Raw genomic sequence first — 23,218 nt, 5'->3', positions numbered from 1 at the left:
CCCGCCGCTCCCAGGTGGGCTTCCGGCAGGGCTGGCTCCCATTAGGGCCGGCGCGGCAGTGGCGGGGGCCCCCGGCCGGCGCGGGCAGCCCGGCCTCGCGGGCAGGCGCGAGGGCCACGCTCGCCCGCTCAAAGGGCCCATTGTGGTCCTCTCCCCGCAGATTTTTTAAATTAGCATTCCCAAATTCCTCCGAAAATTGCTGCTGTGTAAATATTTTCCCTGCGCGCTTTGTATATTTTCCAGCCCGGCGAGGAGGAGGGATGAAAACCCCGCCGCCGAGCTCGAGCCGCGTGCGGGCGGGCGGCCGGCGAGCGGTGCCTCCTCACAGCCCCGCCGCAGCCCCGTGCTTGACAGACGGACGGACAGACGGACGGATGCCTTCCCTCCTGGCCCCTTACTGCTAATGCCCAGCTTTATATATGGGTTTCATACATGCCAGCCCCCCCTCCCAAGCTTTCAAATAGCCCCAACCTGGCTGAAACCCTAACCCCCCCCAAACCCAGCAGCTCCCGAGCCCCGAGGCCCCCCCGGGCGCTGCCAGCCCGGCCACAGGCCGGAGCGTGCCAGCAGTGGCTCCGAGCGGTGCGGTGCGCGACGCTGCTAATTCCTCCGAGCTGAATCAGCGCAGGCAGAGGATTGCAAAACCCCTGAAATGAGACCAAAAAAAATCCCGCTTGCTATTCAGTGCAGCTGGGCTGGTGAGCGAGAGCCGCGGCCAGAAGCCGCCGGCCGGGTGAGGGGCTCTGCGAGGCCCACAACGGTCCACGCGGGGCCGAGCCGCCTCCGGGCCTGCTTGCCGGCGCCGTGCCATGCTGCCGCGCTGCGCTCGCGGCCGGGAGAGCTTGCGGAAAGGCAGAAATGCTGCCGGCTTCCCGGAAAGCGGATGGGGCCTGAGGTTTGGGAGCGCCGGTCGCCCGAGGGGGCGGCCCGGGGCCTGGGCTGCCACCCATCTGGGAGCGATTTCAGCAATTACGCTTGCCCTTACACCGCGAGCCGGCCCCTGACGAGGCGCTGGGCTATTTTTACATGGCGTAATTAGGTGGGCTGCGCCGTTGGGCTGCGAGGCCGGGCGGCCGCCACGCCGCGTTAACCCTTTCGGGTGGCCGCCCCATGCGGCCGGACGACAGGCTGGTGGCAGCGGCCCGAGCGGGGTCCCCGGGGGCCACGCGGTGCTGGCACACCTGGGCCTGGTGCGACATGGCTTGTGTCCAGCTTGTGCATCCCACCGCCAAGGTGGCACGAAGCTGCGTTTCCGGCGTGACAACGGGGCTGCAGCGGTGACCTGCTCCTCCGCCCGGGCCTGCGTCTGACACTTCCAGCCGGGCAGACGACGGGCGATGCTTCCCGGGCCGGGTCCCGCTCTGCTCCCGCATCTCTGCCTCAAGAGCCCGCGGGTTTTCGCTCCCCGGCCGAAGGCACTTGTGTCGCTGCAGTGATGGCAAAATGCCCCGAGGCGGCTCCTCCGTGGCACCCATCCCGCAGATCCCGCACCGGCAGTGCCATGGCGCAACCGCCCAGCCCCGCGAGGCGCCGTGCGGCTCTGCACCCCGTTGCGTCTCCCCGCCACGGCCCAGCTTTGCACAAAACGGGCCAGAGCCGGTGAGCGGGGCACGCGGGCCAGGGCAGACCGTGCTCGGCGGCGGAGACGCCTGGAGGACGCCCGCCTTCCCTCCCTCTGCCCCGCTCCGCTTCAGGTCGAGGAAGAGAGCTGCAGAGGAAGGGGGAGCGTTAATGGCACGTGGAGCCAGGAAAAGCCGGCTCCTCCATGCCGTGCTGCCCCCGCCCCGCTCCCTGCAATGGCCAAGCTGCATCCTGCGGGAGTGATCCCACGGGCCCCGCGATCCCACAGGGGACCCAGCAGCCCACGCGCCCCCAGCTGCTGGCTTTGCAAAGGGATCTGCGTCCCACTGCCCAGCCCCACAGCGCAGCAGATGCAAGAGCTCAGAGCCGCAACAGCCCAGGAGCAGGGAAAGCTCACGGGTGCAGCGGGTCCAGCTTTCCTAGGCCAGCGTCCCAGGTGGGAATGGCCCAGGCATCGGCGCCTCCTGCCACCACCCGTGCGGAGTCCTCAGCAAGGCAAATGGCACCAAATCCCTCCACAACCCTCTCCTTTGCTGTGATTCCTCCCTCCTCACAGGCACATCCCGTCCCAGCTGCGCGCATCCCCGCGGAGATGTGGAGCAGATGGGGGCCCAGCGGTGCTGCTTTAACCCCAGCCCAGCGAGCAGGCCGAGCATTTCGAGCTGCACAGTCTCTGCTGTCTGGACCGGCTGCACCGCAGGGAAGAGCCTCCTGGAGCCACGGTGCGGGGGCACCGGGAGGCCCCGGCACGAGCATCACCAGAGCCGGTTGCCTGGGCCCTGCAAACGCAGCCAGCCGCAGCCCCGAGCTGGCCGCGGCGGGGGCAGGATGCTGCCCGCTCCCGTCTCGGCCGCCTGCCTCCCCGGCGGGCGGCTCGGGCCAGCCCTCCTCCTTCCCGGGGGGGAGATTTAGGGAGGGCGGAAGGCGAGGTGGTGGCCGCCGCGCCGCGGCACAACAAGGGAGCCACTGTTCTCGCCCGCGGGGCCGGCCCCGGCCCCGGGCAGCGCTGCGGCGGCTGCGGCGGGCGTGCGGCAGCCGGGGCTGGGCGCTGACCCGCGAGCCGGCCCCGGTAACCCAACCCCACCGGTCCTGGTTACAATTTAGGGCAACAATAACCTATTGAGGCCACTTCCTGGCTCCTGCCCTGCTGCTCCTTGATCTAATTAAACGAGGCCAGAGGGAAGACAAAACGCGATTCAAAGGGAGCGCCGGGCGCCCCAAAGGCAGCGCGGTGCAGCCGGCAGCACGGAGAGCGGCCGGGGCCACCCAGCCTGCTGCTCCCGGCGCCCTCGGCGGGTTAGTGGGCCGGGGCCAGCAGAGACGTTTCGGGGCACCGGGCAGGGAGGGAGAGCCCCACTGCAGCCTGCGTCGGGAGAAGCGCTCGCCCGCTCCCAGCGCGCTGGGGGGGGGCCTCCCGCGCCCGCCAAGCAGCCGCGCCGGGCTGCACCGGGTGCCGGGGTCTCCCCGGCTGCTGCCGTGAGCCCTGCGCTTTGAAACGAGCTTTCTGCACTAGCAAGGATCCTGCTGGCCCAGTTTTCAGGGAGAAAGTGAGGGTGGATCAGGCCAACGCCTCCGTCTTCCACCTCCCCGGCGATGCTCAGAGGGGAAGGAGCCCCCCCGGGGCTGTGGTTTGGCATCGGGTGAAATGGCTGCGGGCCCTGCCGGTGTCCAAAGGGCGCCGGATGGCATCCGACGGCTCGCGCTCCCTTTCCTGCCACCCGGCGCCAGTAATGAACGGTTTGAGTTTCCTGCCCACCCACCGATTACTCCCGCAAAGAGCCTCCGCGAGCGGCAGTGCCGGGCTCCTCCATCCCGACAGTGGCCAGCCACAGCGGCCCCGAGCCCAGAGCCACTCCGCAGCCCCCAGCCCGGCAACGCTGCGCCCCGCAGTCCTGTCCCCAAACCGTGGCCTCGGCGGCACCCCGGGGTCCTCCCTCCACCGCCCGTCCCGCTGCGCGTGCAGCCCAGGGGCTGCGCGTGGCTGGGGCACCCAAGCATCCCAGTGTGCCGGCTGCCGGGCCAGGCAGCTTTGGCGGGGGGAAAACACAGCTCGCGCTTATCACATCTGCCGGGAGCAAGCCAAAAATCCCCCTCCGCGATTTGTCATCTCCGAGAGATTTACGGGCCGCGAGAGGTGGGGAGCGGGCTGGAACTTCGGCTGTGAGCGCTCAGCGCCAGCACGCGGCTTTCTAAAAAAAGCGCCTCCCTCTCCCTCGCAGCGGGCGCCTCCGCGGAGGAGCGGGGCCCCCGGCTCACCCCGGCCCGGGGGCTCGCTCGGCTGCCTGCCGCCGGCCCCGGAGCGCCCGCCGCCCTTCTCCTCCGCCGCCTTATCAGCTCCCATTTCCAGCCAGTCGCAACCTGGCGAAGCCCCGGCGTGACACGCAGATAAGAGCCGCGCACGCGGAGCCTGCCAGCCACATTCCTCGCGGCCGATAAAGCCGGCAGCCAAAATAACTCCAGCCGGCGCAAACAGGGCCCGGAGCAGCGCCGCGCGTCTGGATCCAATTTAGCCAGGCTGGCTCGCCGCGGCCCCACACCGGCGGGAAGGGGCGGTGCCGAGGGCCCGGGGCGCGGGGGCGTGCGGAGCGGGGGACCCTGTCGGGGTGCGCAAAGCGGCGGGGCTGCGGGCAGTTCCTGCCGGTTAGCTGCGGCGCGGTGGATTCTCTGCCGGCAGCTCTAAGGCATCGCCTGTCAGCCTCTGCCTCCCCGGCCTGACTGCAGGGACCCCAGCCCATCCCATATCATGGCGGGGGGCTGTATCTGAGCTGTTTTTAAGGACGAGGCATCACCTAAAAGCATCCCCTTGACATGACCTTTTGGAGTGTGTCATGTGCTCCAGGCTCCCTCGGAGGTGTTCACTCTGGATACTAATGATGCGTCTCCACAAAGGACAAAGAGCAGCTACAGCCCACCCCCAGCAGCGCTTGCGGAAGGGATCGCTTTCCATAGCGGTGCTCTCACTCTCTCCAGGACACAGCCAAGGCTGGATGTGGCACCCCCGAGGCTGCCTTTGCCCCTTGTCCCGGCAGAGCCGGGGTGCGGGAGAGCCCGGAGAGCTGGCGGGAGGAGGGGCGATGCTCCGGCTCTGCTCAGCGGCAGCGAGGCTCTGCTGGAGCCCAGCCTTAACCGAGGCTCTCCCTTCCCACCTCCGATCCGCCCGATCCGCCTCCCCACCAGGCCACGTGCCAACCGGCCCTTCCTTGTCGGGGACCTGCCAGCACCTCCCCATGCAGCCCGGCCGCTTGCCTCCCCCCCTGCCAGGCCCAGCGGCCGGCGGTGTGAGGGACGCCGGCCGGGCAGCCAAGGGCCGGCCCGGCTGTCGCAGCTCGCCCAGCTCCTCGCCAGAGGCCACGTAGCGGCCCCATGCTGCTCCTGAGCCCCCAGCCTGCCCCGGTGCCCCGGCTGCGACGGAGCCGCCCCGCGCATGGCAAGGGTCTTCCCAGCCCTGCGGCCCTCCATGTGCTGTCCCCAGCACTGCCACCTCTGGTCACAACACCATGGAGCGTCCTTCCACCCCAACGACGCTGGGGACAGGGCCAGCTGTCCCCAGCACTGCCACCTCCTGTCACAGCACTGCAGAGCATCCTTCCACCCCAACGATGCTGGGGACGGGGCCAGCTATCCCCAGCACTGACACCTCCTGTCCCAGTGCCATGGAGCATCCTTCCACCCCAACGCTGCTGGGGACAGTGCTAGCTGTCCCCACCACTGCCACCTCCTGTCACAGTGCCAGAGAGCATCCTTACACCCTCAGCGTTGCCACCTCCTGCTCTTCCCACTTGAATGATGTCAAGGACAATGCCACACTGTCACCAGCACTGTCACCTCTGTCACAGTGTCACGGTGCACCCTTCCCACCCTGACGCTGCTGGGGACAAGGCCACACTGTCCCCAGCTTTGTGGCCAAGCACTGCCGACACTGGCAGCTCACTGCTGAATCCTCCTCTCCCGCCACGCTCACGGCGCCTCTCTGGGCAAGGGGGAGCGGGCGGCCACGTCCAGGCACGTCCCCCTCCAGCAGCGGCTGAGCACCCCGCTCTGCGCCGCGTCCCCTCCGGCGCCCTCCCACCCCGCAGCGTGTCCCTGTCCCTACCCGGGCGAGGTGTCCAGCGTCAAGGTGTGGGTCGCACTGCCGAATTTCCGCGTGTCCCACAGCTTCACCTCGCGCTCCCGCATCTGCAGGGGCAAAGACGTGGCTCGGTGCCCGCCCAGCGTCGTGGAGGCGGCAGGGAGCAGAGCGTGCGGGCTCACAGGGGACCTGCCCGGCGAGGACCGTACCTGGCTGCAGCCCACGGAGATGACGTAGTCGCTGGCGCCCATCCAGACCAGCCGGGAGTCCTTGCTGTGCTCGTGTCCCTGGACGCTCTGCAAGGTGCAGAAGACACCGCGGTCATTATTTCCCCCGGCCGCGCTGCGGGGGACGCATGCTTTTGGCGTGACTAAAGCATGACCGTGAAAAGCCCCGGCACAGAGCCAGCAGAGCCAAGCATGGCCCCTCGGCCCGGCAGCTCCCACCGGGGCGTGCTCGAAGGTGCCCGCAGTGGCAGCAGTCTCACGGTGCTGGCAGCAGGGACAGTGTGCAAGCGGTGACATCCTCAGCCCCCTGCCGCAAGGAAGTGGGAGAGGAACTTACTTCCCTGGGCGCGTCCCTGGGCTCTCATCCACGCCACATCCCGGCTGCAAGGGGCAGGCGCCCCGCGCGTGTCCGGAGGCTACCGAAACACTGAGGGTCAGCCGAGCCGGGCGGGCGCACAGCGGCGCTCTCCAGACCGCCGCGGCCCCTTCCTCGCCACCCGCGGCCCTGCTCCTCCTCGCACGCCCCGCCAGCCGCCACCTCCGGGGCAGCAGCCCCAGGCCCCACACCTCAGCCCCATGCCGGCCGGAGCCCTCCGGGGCAGCCAGGTGCCCATGGCGAATGAGGGTGTCCGTGTCCGTTCCCACCCACAGCGGCGAGGAGCCCGGGGCAGCGGCACTGTTCAGGGGAAGACCGTGGCAAGCTGGCCTCTCGCGGCCTCGGCCCTGCATTGGCACCGCTGGTGGCAGAGCGGGATGAGCCCCTCTCCCTGTGCCGACCCTCGGGAGCCGGATCCTGCGCGGGCTTTGCAGGAGCGGCCGCCGGGGCGGGAGGAGACGCGCGGTGCTAAGCTCCGCTCCTCGCTGGCTGCGGCACGGGCGCCTCGCTGCCAGCACAAACACGGCACAAGCCAGCGCAGCCCGCTAGGAAGTGGCGGCGCTGGCCAAGCCCGGCGTTCCCAACGGCGGCGGGCAGGATGTGGGGCGGGGGGGGGCCCTTCCCCGCCTCCAGCAAACTGGCACTGGGAACGTCTCCCGGAGAGGACAGGATGACCCTCAGCTCGCGACTTGCCCCTGCCGAACCGAGCCAGGCCTGGCGGCGGGGATGACGGCCCCAATTCCTGCAAGCTTCATCCCGCAGGAGCTGCCATCCCGGTGCGGGGAGTATCCCCACGGGGGGAGGAGGAGGAGGAGGAAGAGAGACCGAAAACCGGGCAGCACAAGAGGCATCCCAGGACCCCCGGGCACAGCTGCGCAGCCCGGCAGTGGTGGAGGAGTGGGTCCCAAGGAGCTGGGGACGCAGAGGGCTGGGGGCTGCGGTGGTCTCCTCCGCGCACGCAGCCCACTGCCTGCCTCCGGCCCAGAGCAGCGATGGCAGGACGACGGCACCTGCTCTACCTGTGCGGCGCCCTGGCCGGGACCGGGACCCCAGCTCGGCCCCGCGCCGGAGCCTCGCCGCCTCCCGGCTCGCGGCTGCGCGCTCGCCCTCGCCGCGGCGGGGAAACATGTTTTCTGCATTAGTTCCATCCCGGGCTGAGCAGTACGTATGTCAGCAAATATGCGGGGAGGCTGGGGCTGGGGCGCTCCGGTTTCGGAGGTGGCTCCGACACCAGGCCGCGCGGATGCTGCCGGAGGTGAGCGTGCGGCGGCGGCTGGCGCGTGTGTCGCACCACCTAGCGGCAGCCGGGCCGGCGGCCCCCCGCCCCGGGCGTCCTGCCCCGCTGCCCCCCGGGGCAGGTGCTGGGGGCTCGCGGCAGGGACGAGGCTGCGCGAGCAGCGAGCCAGCAGCCTGGCGCAGACGGGAGAAACTGGTGCGGTTGGGCCGGCGGAGAGCCCCGGGCGGCCGCCGCGGGGTCTGCAGGGCTGGCAGAGCCGGGCAGGCGCCCAGGTGCACCGGGCGAGCAGGGGACGGGGCACCCAGCAGCCGCAGGGCACGCGGGGGCATCCCGCCTGCACCTCCGCGGGCTGCTCGTGCCCCCGGCAGGCTCAGAGGAGAGGCAGGCGCAACGGCGGCGTGCCGAACGCCGGCAGCATCAACCGCGGGCCGGCACGCGGGGAGCCAGGGAGGCCTTCCAGCTCCCCCGCCGCAGCGCCGGGGAGCCCTGCCCCTTCCAGCCCATCGTGCGGGTCCAGCCCAGCTGGCCTGAAGCAGCCCCGGCTGGGGGGAGCGTGTGCTCCGTCCTCCGAGAGCGCTCAGCAGCCCGGGCAGGATCTCCCCATCGCAGCCCATCGCTCCCCCAGCTCTGCGCCTTCCCCTGGCGGGACACACCGGGCCCTGGGGGATGCCCAGCCCCAGGCGCTGGCCAAGGAGCCCTCAGCTGAGCTGCTGGACGCAGGGGGCTGCGGGGGAGCCAACCATTACGCACCAGCTGGGGAGTAGGAACGGCACGGCCAGGGAATAGGAACAGCGTGTCGGATGCAGCTGTTGGCAGCGGAGCTGCAGGCGGGTTTCGTGAGCTGGCAACAGCTGGCTGCGGGGAGCGACGGCTTCTTGGCTTCGCTGCCGGCTGCCTAGGAGAGCACGACACGGAGCAAAAACTGCTCCCCGCGCCAGGGCGAGCACCGCCTCCGCGGGGAATATTTACCTTCGGCTGCGATACGAGGGCAGGGGGAGCTGGGGCCCAGGGAGCCCGGGGCAGAGCTGGGAGCTGGGGGCTCCCGTGGCAGCGAGAGGCTCCGTCCCACCGGGACAGGCAGAGGCAACCTCAGCCGCGCAGCTCACGGGAGGCCTGGGGTCCCCGCTGGCTGCCTGCCCCCCGCCCCAGCCCCGCTCGCTGGGTGGGGCCTGCAGATTTTTGCAAAAAAGAAACAGATAAAGTTCAAAAGTCCTGCTGAGCAGGGACGTGCTGCCAGAAAGCCTCTCCTCTGCTTTTAGCACGGCTGCAGGGGCCCTGGGGCAGTCCCTTGCCCTCGGAGAGCTCAGCCTTGCCCATGCCCGCGCAGCTTGCAGATCGTGGGCATCCAACCCCTACCGAGAAGCAGAACCAGCGGTGGGATCTGCAGAGATCCCAGGAACAGAGCTGGGCTGAGCCATGTCTTTGCCAGCGGGTGTCGGGGCAGGAGGGGTCCCACAGGGCCCCCCAGGCCAGGGTGCCAGGGCGGGCTCTGCCCTGGGTGTGGGGCTGGGGAAGCGAGACACAGGCAGACACCTCTTCCACATGCCAAAAGCGTGAGTCTGCGCAAATCAGGGAAGCAACTGCTTCTTCAATACGCCCCCGGGGCCAAGGCAAGACTCCTGGGGCAGGAGGAAAGGCTCCCGGGAGCCTTCTCCCAATGGTGCCGAGAGGGTTAACCGCGAAGCATCCTCGGCAGAGCAGAGCGGTGCCTGCGACCCCTCCTCCAGGCAGAAGAATGTGATCTCCCAGCACTGCCAAACACAAGTTATTCCAGAGGTAGCCAGGAGAACAGAGCAGCTTCTCGAAGGCCAGCCCAGTCGACGCACCAGGCCAGCCCACGGCCGTGCAAACTGCAAACCAGCTCCTCGTTTCTGGCTAGAGCTCCAGGAAATCGCGAGCTACAAAAAGCCTACGGAGAAAGCACAGGGCAGGGCTCGGCAAGGGACAGTCTGCATGGCTGGAGCGGCTGCGAGCTCTGGGCAAGCTTGAGTTTTGCAGGCAGGTTACCCTCCTCGGTTCTCCTCCGAAACAGAGGAAAAAGCGGACACATAGGCCCAGCCACTGAGCGAGGGTGACGCATCTCTTGCCTCTGACTGTGCCTGCTATTGAAGGCCAGCTCTCCGCTCTGGATTTCAGAGCGGTGTCGCACTCCTCACCAGCCAGCTACCCCTCGCTGAGCTCCCGTAACAAACCGCTGCTGTCCCAGCTGGTGGCCTGAGGTGGAAAGAGGTTGCAAACTTCCCCGATGGGTCAGGGAGGCATGGACAGCCTTCAGACTGGTTTCAAAGTCTCACTTTCCATACTCGTAACAGTGGAAGGACAGTGGGGGGTCTGTCTGTCGCGGCGGGGAGGGAATGCTGTGAGCGCACACCATTCCCATGTCACCACCTCCAGGTCCTGCCCGCCAGGCAGAGCAGGTGCCCCCACGTCACGGGGAGCTGGGCAGTGTCGGAGACATTTGCAGGGTCTCCCAGGCCAGGGGACTCCATGCACCCAGGGAGGAGGGGAAGGCAGAGGTATGAGAGCAGATCCAGCCCTAGCCCACAGGTGCTTAAAACCACCCCATGGGTGGTTGAGGTCCAGAGCTGAGAGGAGGGCACGGACAGACAAGTGAGGACAGGGGCTGAGGCCGAGAGCAGGGAGACAAGGGAGATCCACGCTGCCACAGGGATCTCCGCAGACCTCTTCAGCTCAGCTGCTACATCGCTGGAGGGATCCCATCCTGGTGCCCGCAGACCTCAGGAGAAGGGCTCCTGGCCTCCATCCGCTCTCCCGTGCCCTTGGCGAGGCCAAAACAAGGTCCCTGAGGGCAATCACAGCTCGGCAAGGGCAGGGAGGTCAGTGGGCTCCCAGCGGGGACAGCCACCAAGGCTGCAGAGAGATGCCCACCTCAGCGGAGCCCCTCAGCCATCATGGCCCTAACGCTGGCCTCCGGCAGGCAGGAACGCCATGGGGGCTTCACACCCCTTTGGACCCCATTCTCGGGTTTGTCTGCAGCAAGGTGGGATGAGGCCTTCCCAATCCTTCCTGACGCCTGTACCGAAAACGGCCGGTGCCACGGTGCTCTCTCCTCGCTAGCCCCAACACCAGTATCTGCCATCTCAGGGCATTACTGGACATCACCCATGTCCGGACCCCACGCAGGCAGTGCCCTACGGAGCGCTGCACCAGCACCCCTGCTCTGCTCTGCCCTCCCGGAGCCGGGCAGGGAGCACAGCGGCGATCCCCAGGCCGCTCGGCATCGCTGACTCCGGAGGGTGGCCGGGGCGGACCGGAGCACCCATTCGCACACCCCATATCCCTCATGTCTCAGTGCGTCTTTCACCCTGCCAGCAGTGGCCTGCAGCCTGCCAACCCGGCACGGTCGTCCCCACCAAACCAGCAGCAGGGAAAGGCAGCGCGAGCGAGGGCCACGCGGGGCTCGGGGCAGGGGGCAGGCGAGATCGTGCCCCTGGCCCTCGTGAAGCTGCGAAGAAAGCAAAGGGCTTGTCCTGAATCCGCCTCTACTTCCCCATCCCTGCAATACCAAGCAGCATTCCTGAGAAGGAAGGATGAGGGGGAAGCAGAGAAGAGGAAATATAAACAGTCCCGTGCAGCTACGCTGGGGAACAGAAGCATGAGAGATTGGAGTGTGCGTTACTATAAATAGGCAGCCCAGAGCTAGGCCAACTTTTTCAAAGCTTCCCACGGTCTCCTTGGGAATGTGGGATGCTGTGGACTTTCCCCCAGCCCGGAGGAAACTGCTGCTGAGGCTGGGAGTCAGGTACCCCCGGGGTGACCTCAGCGTGGGATATCCAGCCGTCGGGGTGGGGGGAAGGAAGGCCAAAAGCCTCTCGGCGGCCTCGCGGGCCTTGCCACCGCTGCGCCGTCCCTGCGCAGCACCGGGCTGAGGTGCTGAAGTGCTGATGGCCGCGGCTGGCTCCCGAGCGGAGGGGCCGCATTGGGGTTCCCCGGGCTGGGGTTCCCCGGCTGTGCCGCCGCTCTGCGCCAGGCACGGCCGTCCTGCCAGGCAGGGGCAAGCTCTGCCCGGGCGGCCAGAGAAGCCGCTGCAGCATCCGGCCGGGGAAGATGGAGCAGCCGTGCGGCAGAGCTGCCGCAGCAAAGGTCCTCGGGGGCTCCCAGCGCCTTTCCCTCACCCTCTCCCACCGTCACCCCTGCCTGGGACTATGCCGGCAGCGGCCAGAGGACACATAGGCCACGGCACGGCCTCTCGCTCCTGGGGGACGCAGTGGTGCCGGGGGCCGAAGAGGGCCTGCTCTGCTTGGGGAGCCGGCCCTGTGCGCACTGCGTCTGGCGGGCAGCCGGGCTGGCTGGCGGGGCCGGGACGCCCCGGGGGCACGAGGCCGCGTTCCCCCCGCTCGGCCCGTCACTAGCCGTGCAGGGCTGCCGGCGTCCCCGCCGCGGGGAGGAACCGGAGTGGCGTGCCGTGCATTCCTGCCGCGGCCCAGCCAGCCCCGGCGCGTCGCCACAGCAACGCGGCCTGCGCGGCGCCACCGAGCACCGCGCGGCCCCCAGCCTGGCCCGGGCGCCAAGCTGCCCGAGGGCACCCGCTCACCCTCTGCGCGAGGGCAGCCGGGCCCGGCCGGGCCGCGGGGATGGGGGCAGCGCCGCCCCACCGCCACGGCCCTGACATGGGGTTTGGGAGAGGCCGGGTGATGCTCTGAGGCGACACACGGTCCTGCCCCGCGCTGGACGTGCTGTGGGGGCCGCGCGCTGCGGGCGCTTGGGGCCCACATCCGGGCTCCCGCTCCCGCACGGAGAGAAGTCGTGCCCCAGCGAGCGGCCGGCTGCCCCCTGCAAGCTGCCCCCGCACTCGCCCCTTCCCTCCGTGCGCGGGGGCTGCTGCCCCAGACGTGATGCCCCACACCCTCCCGCCTGTCCCTGGCCGCCCTTGGCCCCGGGAGGGCTGCCATGGCCCCGAGCAGCGAGCGAAGGGGAGCTGCTGAAGACGTGAGCCCGCGCAGGCGCTCGCCCGGCGCGCGCGGCTCTTCCCTCGCCCCCGTCCCGCTGAAACCCTGGCGGTGGAAGTTTCTCGTGAGAACGGAGCGAGCGCCGATCCAGCCCACGCTGGCCACGCTCGCCGGCTTCCCCGCCGCCCGTCATCAGCGCCGCCTGCCCCCGGCACCATAATGGGAGCCAGGTGCCGGCCAGATGCACGCCGCTCTACGCGCGCTCGTGCAGCGTGTGAGCGCGGGGGCGGCGGCGCAAGCGAGCGGGCAGGAGGGGGCCGCAGCCCATCCGGCTCTGCACGCCCCCGTCCCAGCACGGCGCTCCCCGGGCGGCCTCCCCTTGCTGCAGCCGGCAGCCGGGAGCGGGCTGGCAGCTCTGGCAGGCTCGTGCGCACGAGCTGGGGTCGCCGGCTCAGGGTGGGGCTCGGGCAGGCGCGTGCTGCAGCGACGCCGTGGCTGGCAGCGGCAGCGCGGAGCCGGGGCGCGGGCTCTGCGGGAGGATCACGGGCAGCGCTGCCGTTCGAAAGCGGGGCACCAGCTTGCACGCAGCCACGCTGCACGGGTGTCTGTGCACCTTCGTCTGTGGGGTCCTGCACCGGCCCAGCACCGCACACGCCTGGTTCGAGGTGCACGCCTGGGTTCGCCCCTTGCTCCCCAGCCACGTGGTGCAGGATGTCGCCCCCAAGGAGCTGCATTCACTGCGTGAGGCAGCTCCTTTTTCTAGAGGACGTGCAAGACCCCAGACCGACGCATGCAGAGGGGACCCTGCAGGCTGCTCTCACCGCCTCCCCCCCCCCACCTTTGCCAGCATGGGAGTAGGAAGCAGAAGGAGCTGGGGCTCGCGGAGCCCAGAGGAGAGCATGGCAGGTGGAGGTGCCACCCCGGGCACCCTGCCAACGCAGTGCACGAACGAGCGCTCAGCACCGGCTTTGGTGAATCACCTAGGGCGCTGGGACGCTGGCCACGAATCCTGCAGAGCCGTCGCTCCGCTCCCGCAGCCCTGCACCCGCCGCTACACAGAAGGTGCCCACAAAATCAGCGGGCCGGCAAGCACCACGCTGGTGCCCAGCACTGCTGGGCTGCCCCCCTGCCAGAGCGGGCACGCTACATCAGACCGTCTCGCTCCCGGCTGATGGGCAGCTCCAGGACGTGAGCGGTACCCAGATGTATCCCAGCTTAGCAAACGCATCCTCCCGCGAGGCGCCCTGACCCCCGCTCAGCACCGCGTCCCTCAGCACTTCCACCCCATCCCCTCCCAGGCTTGGCTCCTGCAGTGTGAAGCCCCCAAGGCAGGGGCTGGAGGGATCTGGGAACACGCAGCGGGAGGAAGGGTTTTTATGAGCTTTGCTGAATTCCCAGGTGTCGCAGGGACGGCAAAGACGAGAGCGGGAGAAGCAGGCGGAGGTACAGGGAGCCCCAGCGGAGCAGGCCTGGGAGCCGAGGCCAGGAGAGACCGGATGCAACTCGCTTCCAACAAGAGGGTCAAGATAAGGAAGGCGACTCCGCACAGCGGCAACGGGTGCGGAGCACGTGGGAGGGAAGGGCAGGCCGCGGCGCGGAGCACGAGGAGCCCGGCCTTGGAAGGAGCACCAAGGCCACGGCTGAGAACGAGACTTGTGGGACCTTTCCAAAAGGACTTCCGAGCTCTCCGGGGGCGGGGGCAGGCCTGGATCGAGCTGGGCCAGGGGAGCACAGCGACAAAGGGAGGCATGCTAGAAGCAGCTGCAGCAAGGGGTGACCCTGGCACCCCGAGGGGGGCACAGAGAGCCCCGTGCCCCCTGCTGAATGGTGCTGAGCGGCCACTGCTCGACTCACCCAGGATCCCCACGTTGCATCGGCTCTGGCTTATTCCAAACTATCCGTAGCACAGGATTGAGCCACGGGCAGAGCGGAGGCTGAGGTGGGCCATGCTGAGTAGAGATGGGCATGGTCCCCCCGGACGCTACCAATGTCACCGTCCAGGAGCCAGGCCTCCGGGTATACCCCGGCAGGACAGGGTGACGGCTGCTCCCCAAGCACGGGGCAGGGCTGCACCCTCTCGCCCGCAACAGTGGCCCACCCTGGGCAGCAGCATGCCCACGAGGGGCTTTAGCAGCCCTTTTTTCACCCCTGTTCCCCCAAATGACCCCAGATGGCCTAGGCAGTCCAAAGCTAGCTTAGAGGCCCCAGGGAGTCACACTGGACTCCAGCCCAGATGCAGCGATGAGGGGCTGTCGGTCCAGCGGGGTGAGAGCAAGCCCATGGGACACCTCAGCTTTGGGTGTTTACCAGGATCTGCTGCCCGAGGGGGTTGGTGAGCCCCTGGACACCGCCAGCCCCAAAAAGCTGCTCTCGCTGCACCCTGCCCTCCATCACGGCTCCTGCTGCGTCATGCGCTGCCTGGAACACGCTCAAAATAGCCGTGACACACGCAGCCAGGAACATCGGGGTCGGGCCCCCAGCCCTCCCCGCCGTGGCGACAGCCATGCCCTGGGCCGTCCACCCCGAGGGCACAGCCGTGGGGCGCGTGGGGAGCCCGCCAGCGCTGCCCTCAAAGCCAAGGAGCCAGCGGCGCCCTCCTCGCACCCTCCATCCTCCCTGCGCGAGCGGCGCGGGACGATACCCCCGGGGACAGTCCCCAGGCTCGCGCGTGCTGCGTCCACAAGACCCAAGAGCGGTGTCAGGCACGGCAGCAATGCAGCACCTCCTCCCCTGTGCCGAGGCTCTTATTTTAAGTCCTTTTGATTTTTTTCCCCCCCTTTCCTTTAAAAAAGGAACAGCTTAATGAGGCAGGCTTGGCAAATTAAGAAAACCAGCCAGAGGAATGGCCCGCTGCTGAGACAGGCTTTCGGCACCACGCGCTACAAAGGGATCAGTATGAGTCCGCAGCAGCGCTGGAGCCGGAGCCGGAGCCCTCCACCTGCTGCCGGGGACGTGGCTCTGAACGGAGCTGGCTGGAAATCCAGCCTTGCTATTCCTGCCTCGCCGCCGGGGCCAGCTGACCTGGAAAACTCATTGCACTGCTAACCTCGTTCACCGCTGCAAGAACTGGGTGACTTCAAAGACTGGAGCGCGAGAGGCACTGGCACCGCTCAGCAGCCCCAGGATCACCCGGTTTCGTAACCGCTCTGGCCCCCGGGAGAAGGAGCCCGTCCAAATAACCCGGCCCCGCAGCAACAGGGGGAAAAAAACAAAACACAGGAGTGTTATTCCTCTTGGCTAAGCAAGTCCTGTGCAAACTTCCAGAGGATTTATGGCATTTTAAAGTTTTCCCCTTCAGCACAGTACTTCTCCAAGACTAAACATCTTCATTAATTCTCAGCAAGACGGGGTTATGGCTGCAGCGCTGCAGTCCTCAGCAGCGGCAGCAAAGGTGCATATTTCTTTTGGCAAACCCCGAGTGCAGGCCCGGGGCTCGCGCCGAACCCGGGCTGGATCAGACGGCAGCGGAGGGAAGCGAGCTGCCTGCTTTGAACAGCCCCCATCACTCACACGTTATTTTTAATAGCTCAGCGAGACAGAGTCCACCCTCCCCAGGAGACTTGGCTTGAGCCCACGGAGCTCGCGGCTCGGCCGAAACGCCGCTGTACAAGCCGACAGGTCTGGCGGGGAAGAACCGGGGGGCAGGCAGGGAGGGGAGCCGGCGGACGCGGTTTGCGGACGGACACAGGCTGAGTTTAGGGACGGAGACCCAGCGCCTTACCGAGCGGCAGGCAGCGCAAGGGAGAGGCAGGAGGGCAACGCAGAGGGCTGGGACCACTCTGCCCTGGGACCCTTGCGTTTACGACCGCCGGCCGCCCAGTGTGAGGAGCCAGGGCACCTCTCGGCCAGCAGCAGGGAAGGCCCTCGACACTCTGCTCCCAGCCTTGGGTCGGCAGCATCGTGAAAAGAGAGCCCGGCTCCCCGGGAGCGAGACGGCCGCCCCACCTGCAGGGCGTCCCCGCGCGAGCGGGGCAACCGCCACGGCCAGGCAAAGCGCGGGGCGAGGGACGCAGGCGGTCGGGGCCGCAGGGCAGCCGAGTCCAACACCGCAGCCGCAGCCGCAGCCAGACCAGGGCCACAGCAGCAGGGAAGAGCAACGGGCCGTCCCGCGGGCGCAGGTCCGTCGGCGGGAGAAGAGGCCCGAGGACCGGCACAGGCACGGCAGGACGCGGGCGAGGAGGCAGGGAGACGGCTGCAGCTGCCTTGGCCTGGCCTCCGCTGGCGCCCTCCCCTCCCAAACGCGCTCAAAACCTTCTGCGCAAGAGGGACGGCAGCTTCCTACAGCGAGAGCCCCGAAGCCACAGGAAACCTCTAATAAGAGGCTGTTTAAATCTAAGTTGAAGGCAAGGCCCGAGTCCTCTACTTATTTCCTAATCACTGTTATTTGCTGAGCCGCACGGATCCAGCTGTCCAGACCTCACCCTTGGCAGATCCTTATCCGAGAAACCCCTCTGCTCCGCTCCTGCGTGGCAGCACAAAGCCCAGGAGCTCCCAGCCACACTGGAGCCCTCGGCGGCCGCAGGGCTTGGGAACGCTGCCCGCAGGCGGGAGGCGGCGTGGGGCTCCTCCGCGGGACGGAGGGGCAGACGGTAGCAGCAAAGCCCTCACGGCCGCCGCTCTGCCCAGCGGCAGCAGCCAGCGAAGCGAGGAGAGCTCGCTGGCCCGGGCGGGAGGGCAGGGATCCCACCCCGGGGGGCAGGCGACGGGCTGAACTCCACGGGGGAGGAGGCAGGTCCGTTCCCACTGCCATCAGCCTGGGCTGCTGCGCTGCCACCAGCGCCTAGGGAGCCGGGGCCTCTCGCAGCCGTAGCGAGCCGCAGCATGGCTGGGATGGATCCGGGCGCCGAACCACCCCGTCGCGATCGGCCCCACTGGGGAGGTCCCCCTGCTCCCTCAGCACGTCCGGCGAGGACGGTACCTGTGATGCAGCCGGGCTGGCTCGGGGGTCAAAGATCCGCAGTTTCTTGTCCTGGTGAGATAAAAAGAAAACAGAGGAGGGTTAAAGACCCCGGGGCCAGCAGGATGTAAGGCCCCATCGTGGGGAGCGCTGCAGCAAGCAGGCCCCCTCCCTCCGCCCCAGCGCCTGCTCTGAGGGCCCCCGGAGCCCCCTCCCGGCCCTGCCCCACGCTGCCGGCTGGGGTGCAGCCCCAGGACGCCCGGAGCCTCACCAGGCCCAGACCCCAGCACCCCCAAAATTGCTCCCAGAAACAGGAGGGAGCCTCCAAACCCGAGCTGTGGCCCGACCTCTCGGACCAGTGGCTGGATTTGAACTCGCAGCTGCGGAGGGAGAGACTCACCCGTCCCGCCTGCCTGCCCTCCCCGAGCTGCGAGGAGCAAAGCGAGGGTCAGAGACGGCTAAGGAGACATCACCGAGCCCTGCGCACCGCTGGCCGGGGGTATGTCGAGCCTCCTGCCAGAGAGGCCCTCGGAGGCATCTCAGACGGAGGAACCGCAGGCCTGTGGCCGGGAGCGCGACAGAGACGCGAGATGCCGTCAGGGGCCCTGAGGAACCAGGAGCAGGCAGCACAAGGCAGCACCAGCGCTGGCTCTCGCTTGCCGACGCTGCGAGGCCCCGATGAGCTGTGGACTGAGAAGTTGTCCTGGTGGCCACAGACCCCGCTGGCCTCAGCATCGCTGCCAACAAGGGCCTTGAGCTTTTCCTCCCTGCGAAAGCAGCGGGCCGGCTGCATTTCACCTCCCGAGCTGTAGAGCCGGGGGGAGCAACCCCGGGTGCCGGCCTGCTTCCAGGGTGTGATTTGCTCTGCAAAGCCAGCGCAGCTGGATCTGCTTTGGTTCTTCAAGACACTTCGCGGCCTCACACCTTGCAGAGGAGACCTCAAGTCCGATGCAGGCGTCAGAGCCCAGGTAGCAGCGCTCACTACTGAGGTGCCTGCGGCTCGGGCAGTGTGTAAGCCCACGTGCATGCAAGGGACACGGCCGGACCGGGGGTGCCACTGCTCCCCGCACGGGGCAGGCCCCGCTTGGTGGCCCTGGGAGCCGCTGCCGTAGCAGTGACAAGGAAGCGCGGAGCTGCAACACCGCGCAGCAGCGCTGCCGGCCTCGGCAGCCATGCGCCACGGCTCAGGAGCTGCCCACTCGGCCGGCTCGCACGCTGAGCGTGCACACCCGGCCGGCCTGCACGCTCCCTCGGCCTCCACGCTCAGCCTCCACGCTCGGCATAGGGCCCCGGCTGCTCACTCGGCCTCCACGCTCGGCACGGGGCCCCGGCTGCTCGCTCGGCCTCCACGCTCGGCCTCCACGCTCAGCACGGGGCCCCGGCTGCTCGCTTGGCCTCCACGCTCGGCCTCCACGCTCGGCACGGGGCCCCGGCTGCTCGCTCGGCCTCCGCGCTCAACCCGCGCACGCGCTTGTCCGGCACCGCGCGAGCCAGCGGCGGGCAGCAGGCGCCATCTAGCGCTCCCGTCCCGCTCGGCTCCGGCACCCCTCGCCGGCCCCGATTCTGCCCTTTCTCCCCCAGAACGGGAGCCAGAGCTCGCACCGCGGGAGCGAGCCCCAGCCCGCGTGGCGGCGGCACAGCCAGCCCCGCCGCACAGGGGCGGCGAGGCCCTGCGACGCGTCTCCAAAGGCCCTCGCGCTCCCCTTCCCCGAACGCTGAACCTCATCCCAGCAAAATAACCCTTGGCCAAAAAGTACCCAGAGGGTCAGGAAGGGAACCAGGGCCTGGGGAGGCAGCAGGGTGGAGCTGGAGAGAAACCAGCCTCTATCCCTGTGCAGCTACCTACGGACTTCTGGTTGCGAAAGGATGTGGGTGCCTCTCCGACAGGCCAGCAGGGATGGAGAGGAGCCACAAGCAGGGCAGAAAGCCACTAATTCCAGCTCAACAGCAGGCAGGCAGCACCCAAACTCTCTTGCCCTGGCACCACTCCTGGGCCAAGCCCAGCGACAAAAGTCCCTTGGGACCCGTGCTCCTCCCAAAGGGTAGACAACTGCCAACGCCAAAAAGGTCTGCAGGCTGCAGCCGGTGCCCCTCAAGTCCCTGCCCTCTCTCAAGTAGATTTACACAGTCATTGGAAACATCTTGCGTGGAGGAAAGGGACCATCAACCAGTGCTCGCAAAATGCCGCGCTGGAGCCCAGCCTTGCACAGGGCAGCTGGGACACAGCAAATGCCCGCTTGGTCACGCGAGCCCGGCAGCAGAGAAGGAGGGATGTCTGCTCAGACGCTTGCACTGTACCATGGTTTCATCGCGCACAGCTAAAGTCAACACCTCTGGACACCCGCTCGAGAAGTGGCGTGCACGACGGCTGCCCTGCTCACCTTGCAGGAGGTGCCGAGGAGGCGGCCGTCTTGCTTCCAGGAGAGGCTCTGCAGCAGGTCCCCGTGAGAGTCCAGGTCTGGGAGAGGAGAACATGGTTAGGGCCTCCAGTGGGGCCTGGGCACCAGCGGTGGCTTTTCCCCCCAGAGGACAAAGCGGGTCCGTCCCACCCCAGCCCCAGATGTTCAGAGCAGGGGCTCAGCACTGGCAAGGTTTGCCAGCAGGAGCTCTGCTTGGCACCACGCTCTCTGTTTCCCATCTGAACGCTTTGGTTTTGCAAACGGATGCAGATTTCTCTTCTCCAGGCTGGCTCCACGCTTTTCACACAGAGCATGATGCAGCCACTGGCTCTTTTGAATCCAGAGCCGTTAAATTCAAAACCCCAAACATGATGGCACTGGTATGCACAGCTTTGATGAGACCCAGCCTGTGTGCCCGCACATCCCACACTGCCTGAGCAGCAGAGCTTTTCAGCGATGCCTTCAATCTGACTCTTTTCCTCTAACGAGCCTTTCTATAAGGCACTTGAGATTTCCAGGGAAATCCAGGGATTTCCAGGGTAATTTCGCCATGGAAACCCATCACTCTGCAGCCCACGTAGGAGGCAAACAGGATGGAGCTGTTGCCTTTTTTATCTGTTACTACCAGAGAGCTTCCCAGGTGACCTGATCTGGCCTGCCTGAAAAGTCACATTGCCTCGGCATCGGAGGCCAGGGCCCGCCAGGATGCCGCCGTGTTTGTGCAGGCAGCATCCCAGCTCTGTTGGCAGCTCAGACCGTAGGGGAGGAGACCTGGGGAAGGCCCCATGCAGGGCGCTTATGCACCAGCATCACTCCCAGCCCTCCTCTCCAGTGGGTCTAGCTCCGGCCTGGGCGAGGCAGGCAGCGGCAGCCTGGTGCTGCTCAGCGGCCAATGGCACCCACGTCCAGCCGCTCGCAGTGCTGTGGGATACCCAGGGAGCAGGATCTGTCCCCACGGGGGACCCCCAGCAGAGCTGCTAGAGATGGGCCAGGTGGCACAGGAGCTTTTGGGCTCTGCACCAGTCTGTGGGAGCCCATGCGCAGGCAAAGGGGCTGTGGTGCCACCACCCTCCGTGCCCAAAAGCCACCTGCGCTGGCCGTGCAGTGACACCAGGCTCCAGAGCAGCCCTTGAGCCCATGGCTCGTGCGGGGCAGTCCCAGCATCAGCACAGCAGAGAGGAGAGCAAACGCGTGCCGCGGGGCGGGGAGCTGTCGGGTACGGCCGTGCCTACCTGTCAGCGGCTGCTGCCGCCCCACGTCCCAGACGGTGGCTCGCCTCCCCGCGCCGCTGGCCAGCACGCCGTCCGCCGTGGGGTGGAACTGCAGCACGTCCACGGGGCAGCCCACGGGCCCCAGGGTCAGCCCGGCGCCGGGGGGCACGTCCTGGCCGCCGTCGGGCAGCCGCCACACCTTCACCTGCAGCCCCAGGCACACACGGTCGGCGAAGGGACTCACCACCAAGCCCAAGTCGTCTTCGCCCCACATCCCCCACAATGTGGGGACTTCCCACACCTTTCTTGAAGGCTGGCACCCTCCACCCCAGAGTTGTCTTCTCCCCATCTCTCTAGATGCATTTTCCTGAAGCATCCCAGCCCTTCTGAGCCATGATCAGCAGCAAGCCGCAAAGAGAAGCACCGGGGCCCCACCACGGCTCCTTGGGTCCCCACGGCACCGAACACTCACCGTTTCATCAGCAGAGCCCGTTGCCAGCAGGAGCTGATCGAACGGCGAGAAGTCAAAGTCTGTCACCACGTCTGGAAGGGAGAAGAGCAGAGGCTCATCCCTGCACCTCCCCACTGCGAGCTCCCTGCAGGCAGCGTGCCCACTCCCCACTTGGGATGGACCCTTCCAACACACACACGTCACCCTGCAGTGCCCAGCTCTGGGGCGCACCGGCAGCCAGGGGCGGATCCGACCCCACCAAGGCATTACAGAGCACATTGGCTCTGCCACATCAGCCTGGCCCCTGGCTCTGCACATCGGGGCCTGGCGTCCCTTTGCCTCCCTGGGCACAGAGACGGGAACCCTGAAAGGCAGCACTGCACAGTTGCGTTTCCCCATCCAAACCGCTGCCATGCAGCTGTGGCTTTTATTTCACGAGAGCTTTGAATGTTGTGCGTGGCAGGACACGGATCGTACAACATGCGCACAGAGCTCGGAGCAATAAGGACAGACACAGACGCCCTGAGCTCGTATCCCACGCTGGAGGACACGCAACCCGACGTCCTTCCCAGACTGTTTTATGCATTAACTGCAACAACCTCACTGCATGGACAGCAAAGGGCCTGAACTGAGCGGCTCAAACCGCAGCAAACCAGGGCACAAGCCCTGACTTTCTGCTGCAGTTGCCTTTGCCGCCTGGCCTGGGACACTGCATTGAACAAGACTTTGGTCTGCAACACCGAGCCCGCTGGCAGCCCGGGCCGGGGCAGAGCGGGGAGGCAGGGGGACGCGCGGCGTGCAGAAGCGCGTTTGTGCCAGCCCTGCTGCCGCTGCTGGAGGCCCGGGGCCAGCGAGGGCTGTGCGGGTAACAAGGCCGCCTTTGTGAGGCCCGGTTCAGCGTGCCGGCGGCAGAGCCGCTCCGCGTAGCTCCGTCAGCGGGGACGGGGGGGAGGAAGGCTGGCACCGTAATTAACAGCCCCTCTGCTGCATTTGGCACGCTCGAGAAAGTAGGTCACTGTGTACTTTTCCGCTTCTACGAGGCTGCCGAGATACGAGCCCAGAAGGCATGAAAAAGCAACGTACTCCAGCTTCCGACTCCTCTGCTGCATTTGCCCTGGGAGGAGGAAAAAAAATCCTTCCCTGCTTTGAGCACAGAAGGGAGGCGTTTCTCAGGCACAGCCAGCTTCAAAGTGGTTGTACCGAAAGCTCATGAATGGGCAGCACCGTTGCACCCACGCGCCAGTCACTAGCGCCCTGTGCCGCCTCCTCGCCCGCCCTCCCGGAGCACTCCTCTGGGGCACGGGGAGCTAAGCCCAGGCCATCAAAAAGCTTTCAAGTGCCTAAAATCCTCCTGGGAGGGACCTGGCATCCCCAGGAGCCTAAGGCAGCTGGGAGGTTTAAAGCCTCCTTGTTCAAGCGGCAGCTCAGCTGGCCTCAGCCCTGCAGCACAGGGACTCGGGTCAGCCGGCCCGACCCGCCTTTTATCCCGCCAGGGCAGAGCTCAAGCGTTCCTCGCTTTCCGAGCGGCAAGGCGCGCGGGAGGAGAGCCAGCGCGAGGCAACCGCCAGCGCTGCAGGCCTCCGGAGGCAGGGCGTGCTGGAGGCAGCGCGGCGAAGCGGGCGGCGTGCCACACCTGGAGGCGGCCGGCTCGGCAGCCAGCATCTGCCCTGGCGCTGCCCGGACAGGCCGCCCCGGAGAGCCCGACTCCGGCTCGCCAGCTCCGCTTGCCTCAGTTATACAAAGCGTTTGCTGGCCCGTTTGCGAAGGCTGTGAGGCAGCTCTCCGCAGCCAGCCCTGTGCTGCAGCACCCTCAGCCTGCTGACGCCCCGGTGGCCAGGGAGAGCCAGTGCCGACACGGCG

At 67.5% G+C, this 23,218-nt stretch overlaps 1 protein-coding gene across 2 annotated transcripts in view; it reads right to left on the bottom strand.

Moving 5' to 3' along the window:
- CORO7 (coronin 7) overlaps nt 1-23,218 on the bottom strand; it is a 50,964-nt gene that overhangs the window by 22,935 nt on the left and 4,811 nt on the right. For both annotated transcript variants that reach the window (XM_064520526.1, XM_064520527.1), the window contains exons 4-9: nt 21,380-21,450; nt 20,929-21,112; nt 19,679-19,755; nt 17,319-17,369; nt 5,860-5,946; nt 5,675-5,757 (exon numbers count right to left, since the gene is read on the bottom strand). In XM_064520526.1, coding sequence (XP_064376596.1) covers nt 5,675-5,757; nt 5,860-5,946; nt 17,319-17,369; nt 19,679-19,755; nt 20,929-21,112; nt 21,380-21,450 — 553 coding nt within the window. The remainder of the gene's footprint in view (nt 1-5,674; nt 5,758-5,859; nt 5,947-17,318; nt 17,370-19,678; nt 19,756-20,928; nt 21,113-21,379; nt 21,451-23,218) is intronic.

Source organism: Dromaius novaehollandiae, chromosome 14 (genome assembly GCF_036370855.1).
Source record: "Dromaius novaehollandiae isolate bDroNov1 chromosome 14, bDroNov1.hap1, whole genome shotgun sequence".
Classification (NCBI taxonomy): Eukaryota; Metazoa; Chordata; class Aves; order Casuariiformes; family Dromaiidae; genus Dromaius; species Dromaius novaehollandiae.
This window is presented reverse-complemented; position numbering and strand designations above follow the sequence as displayed.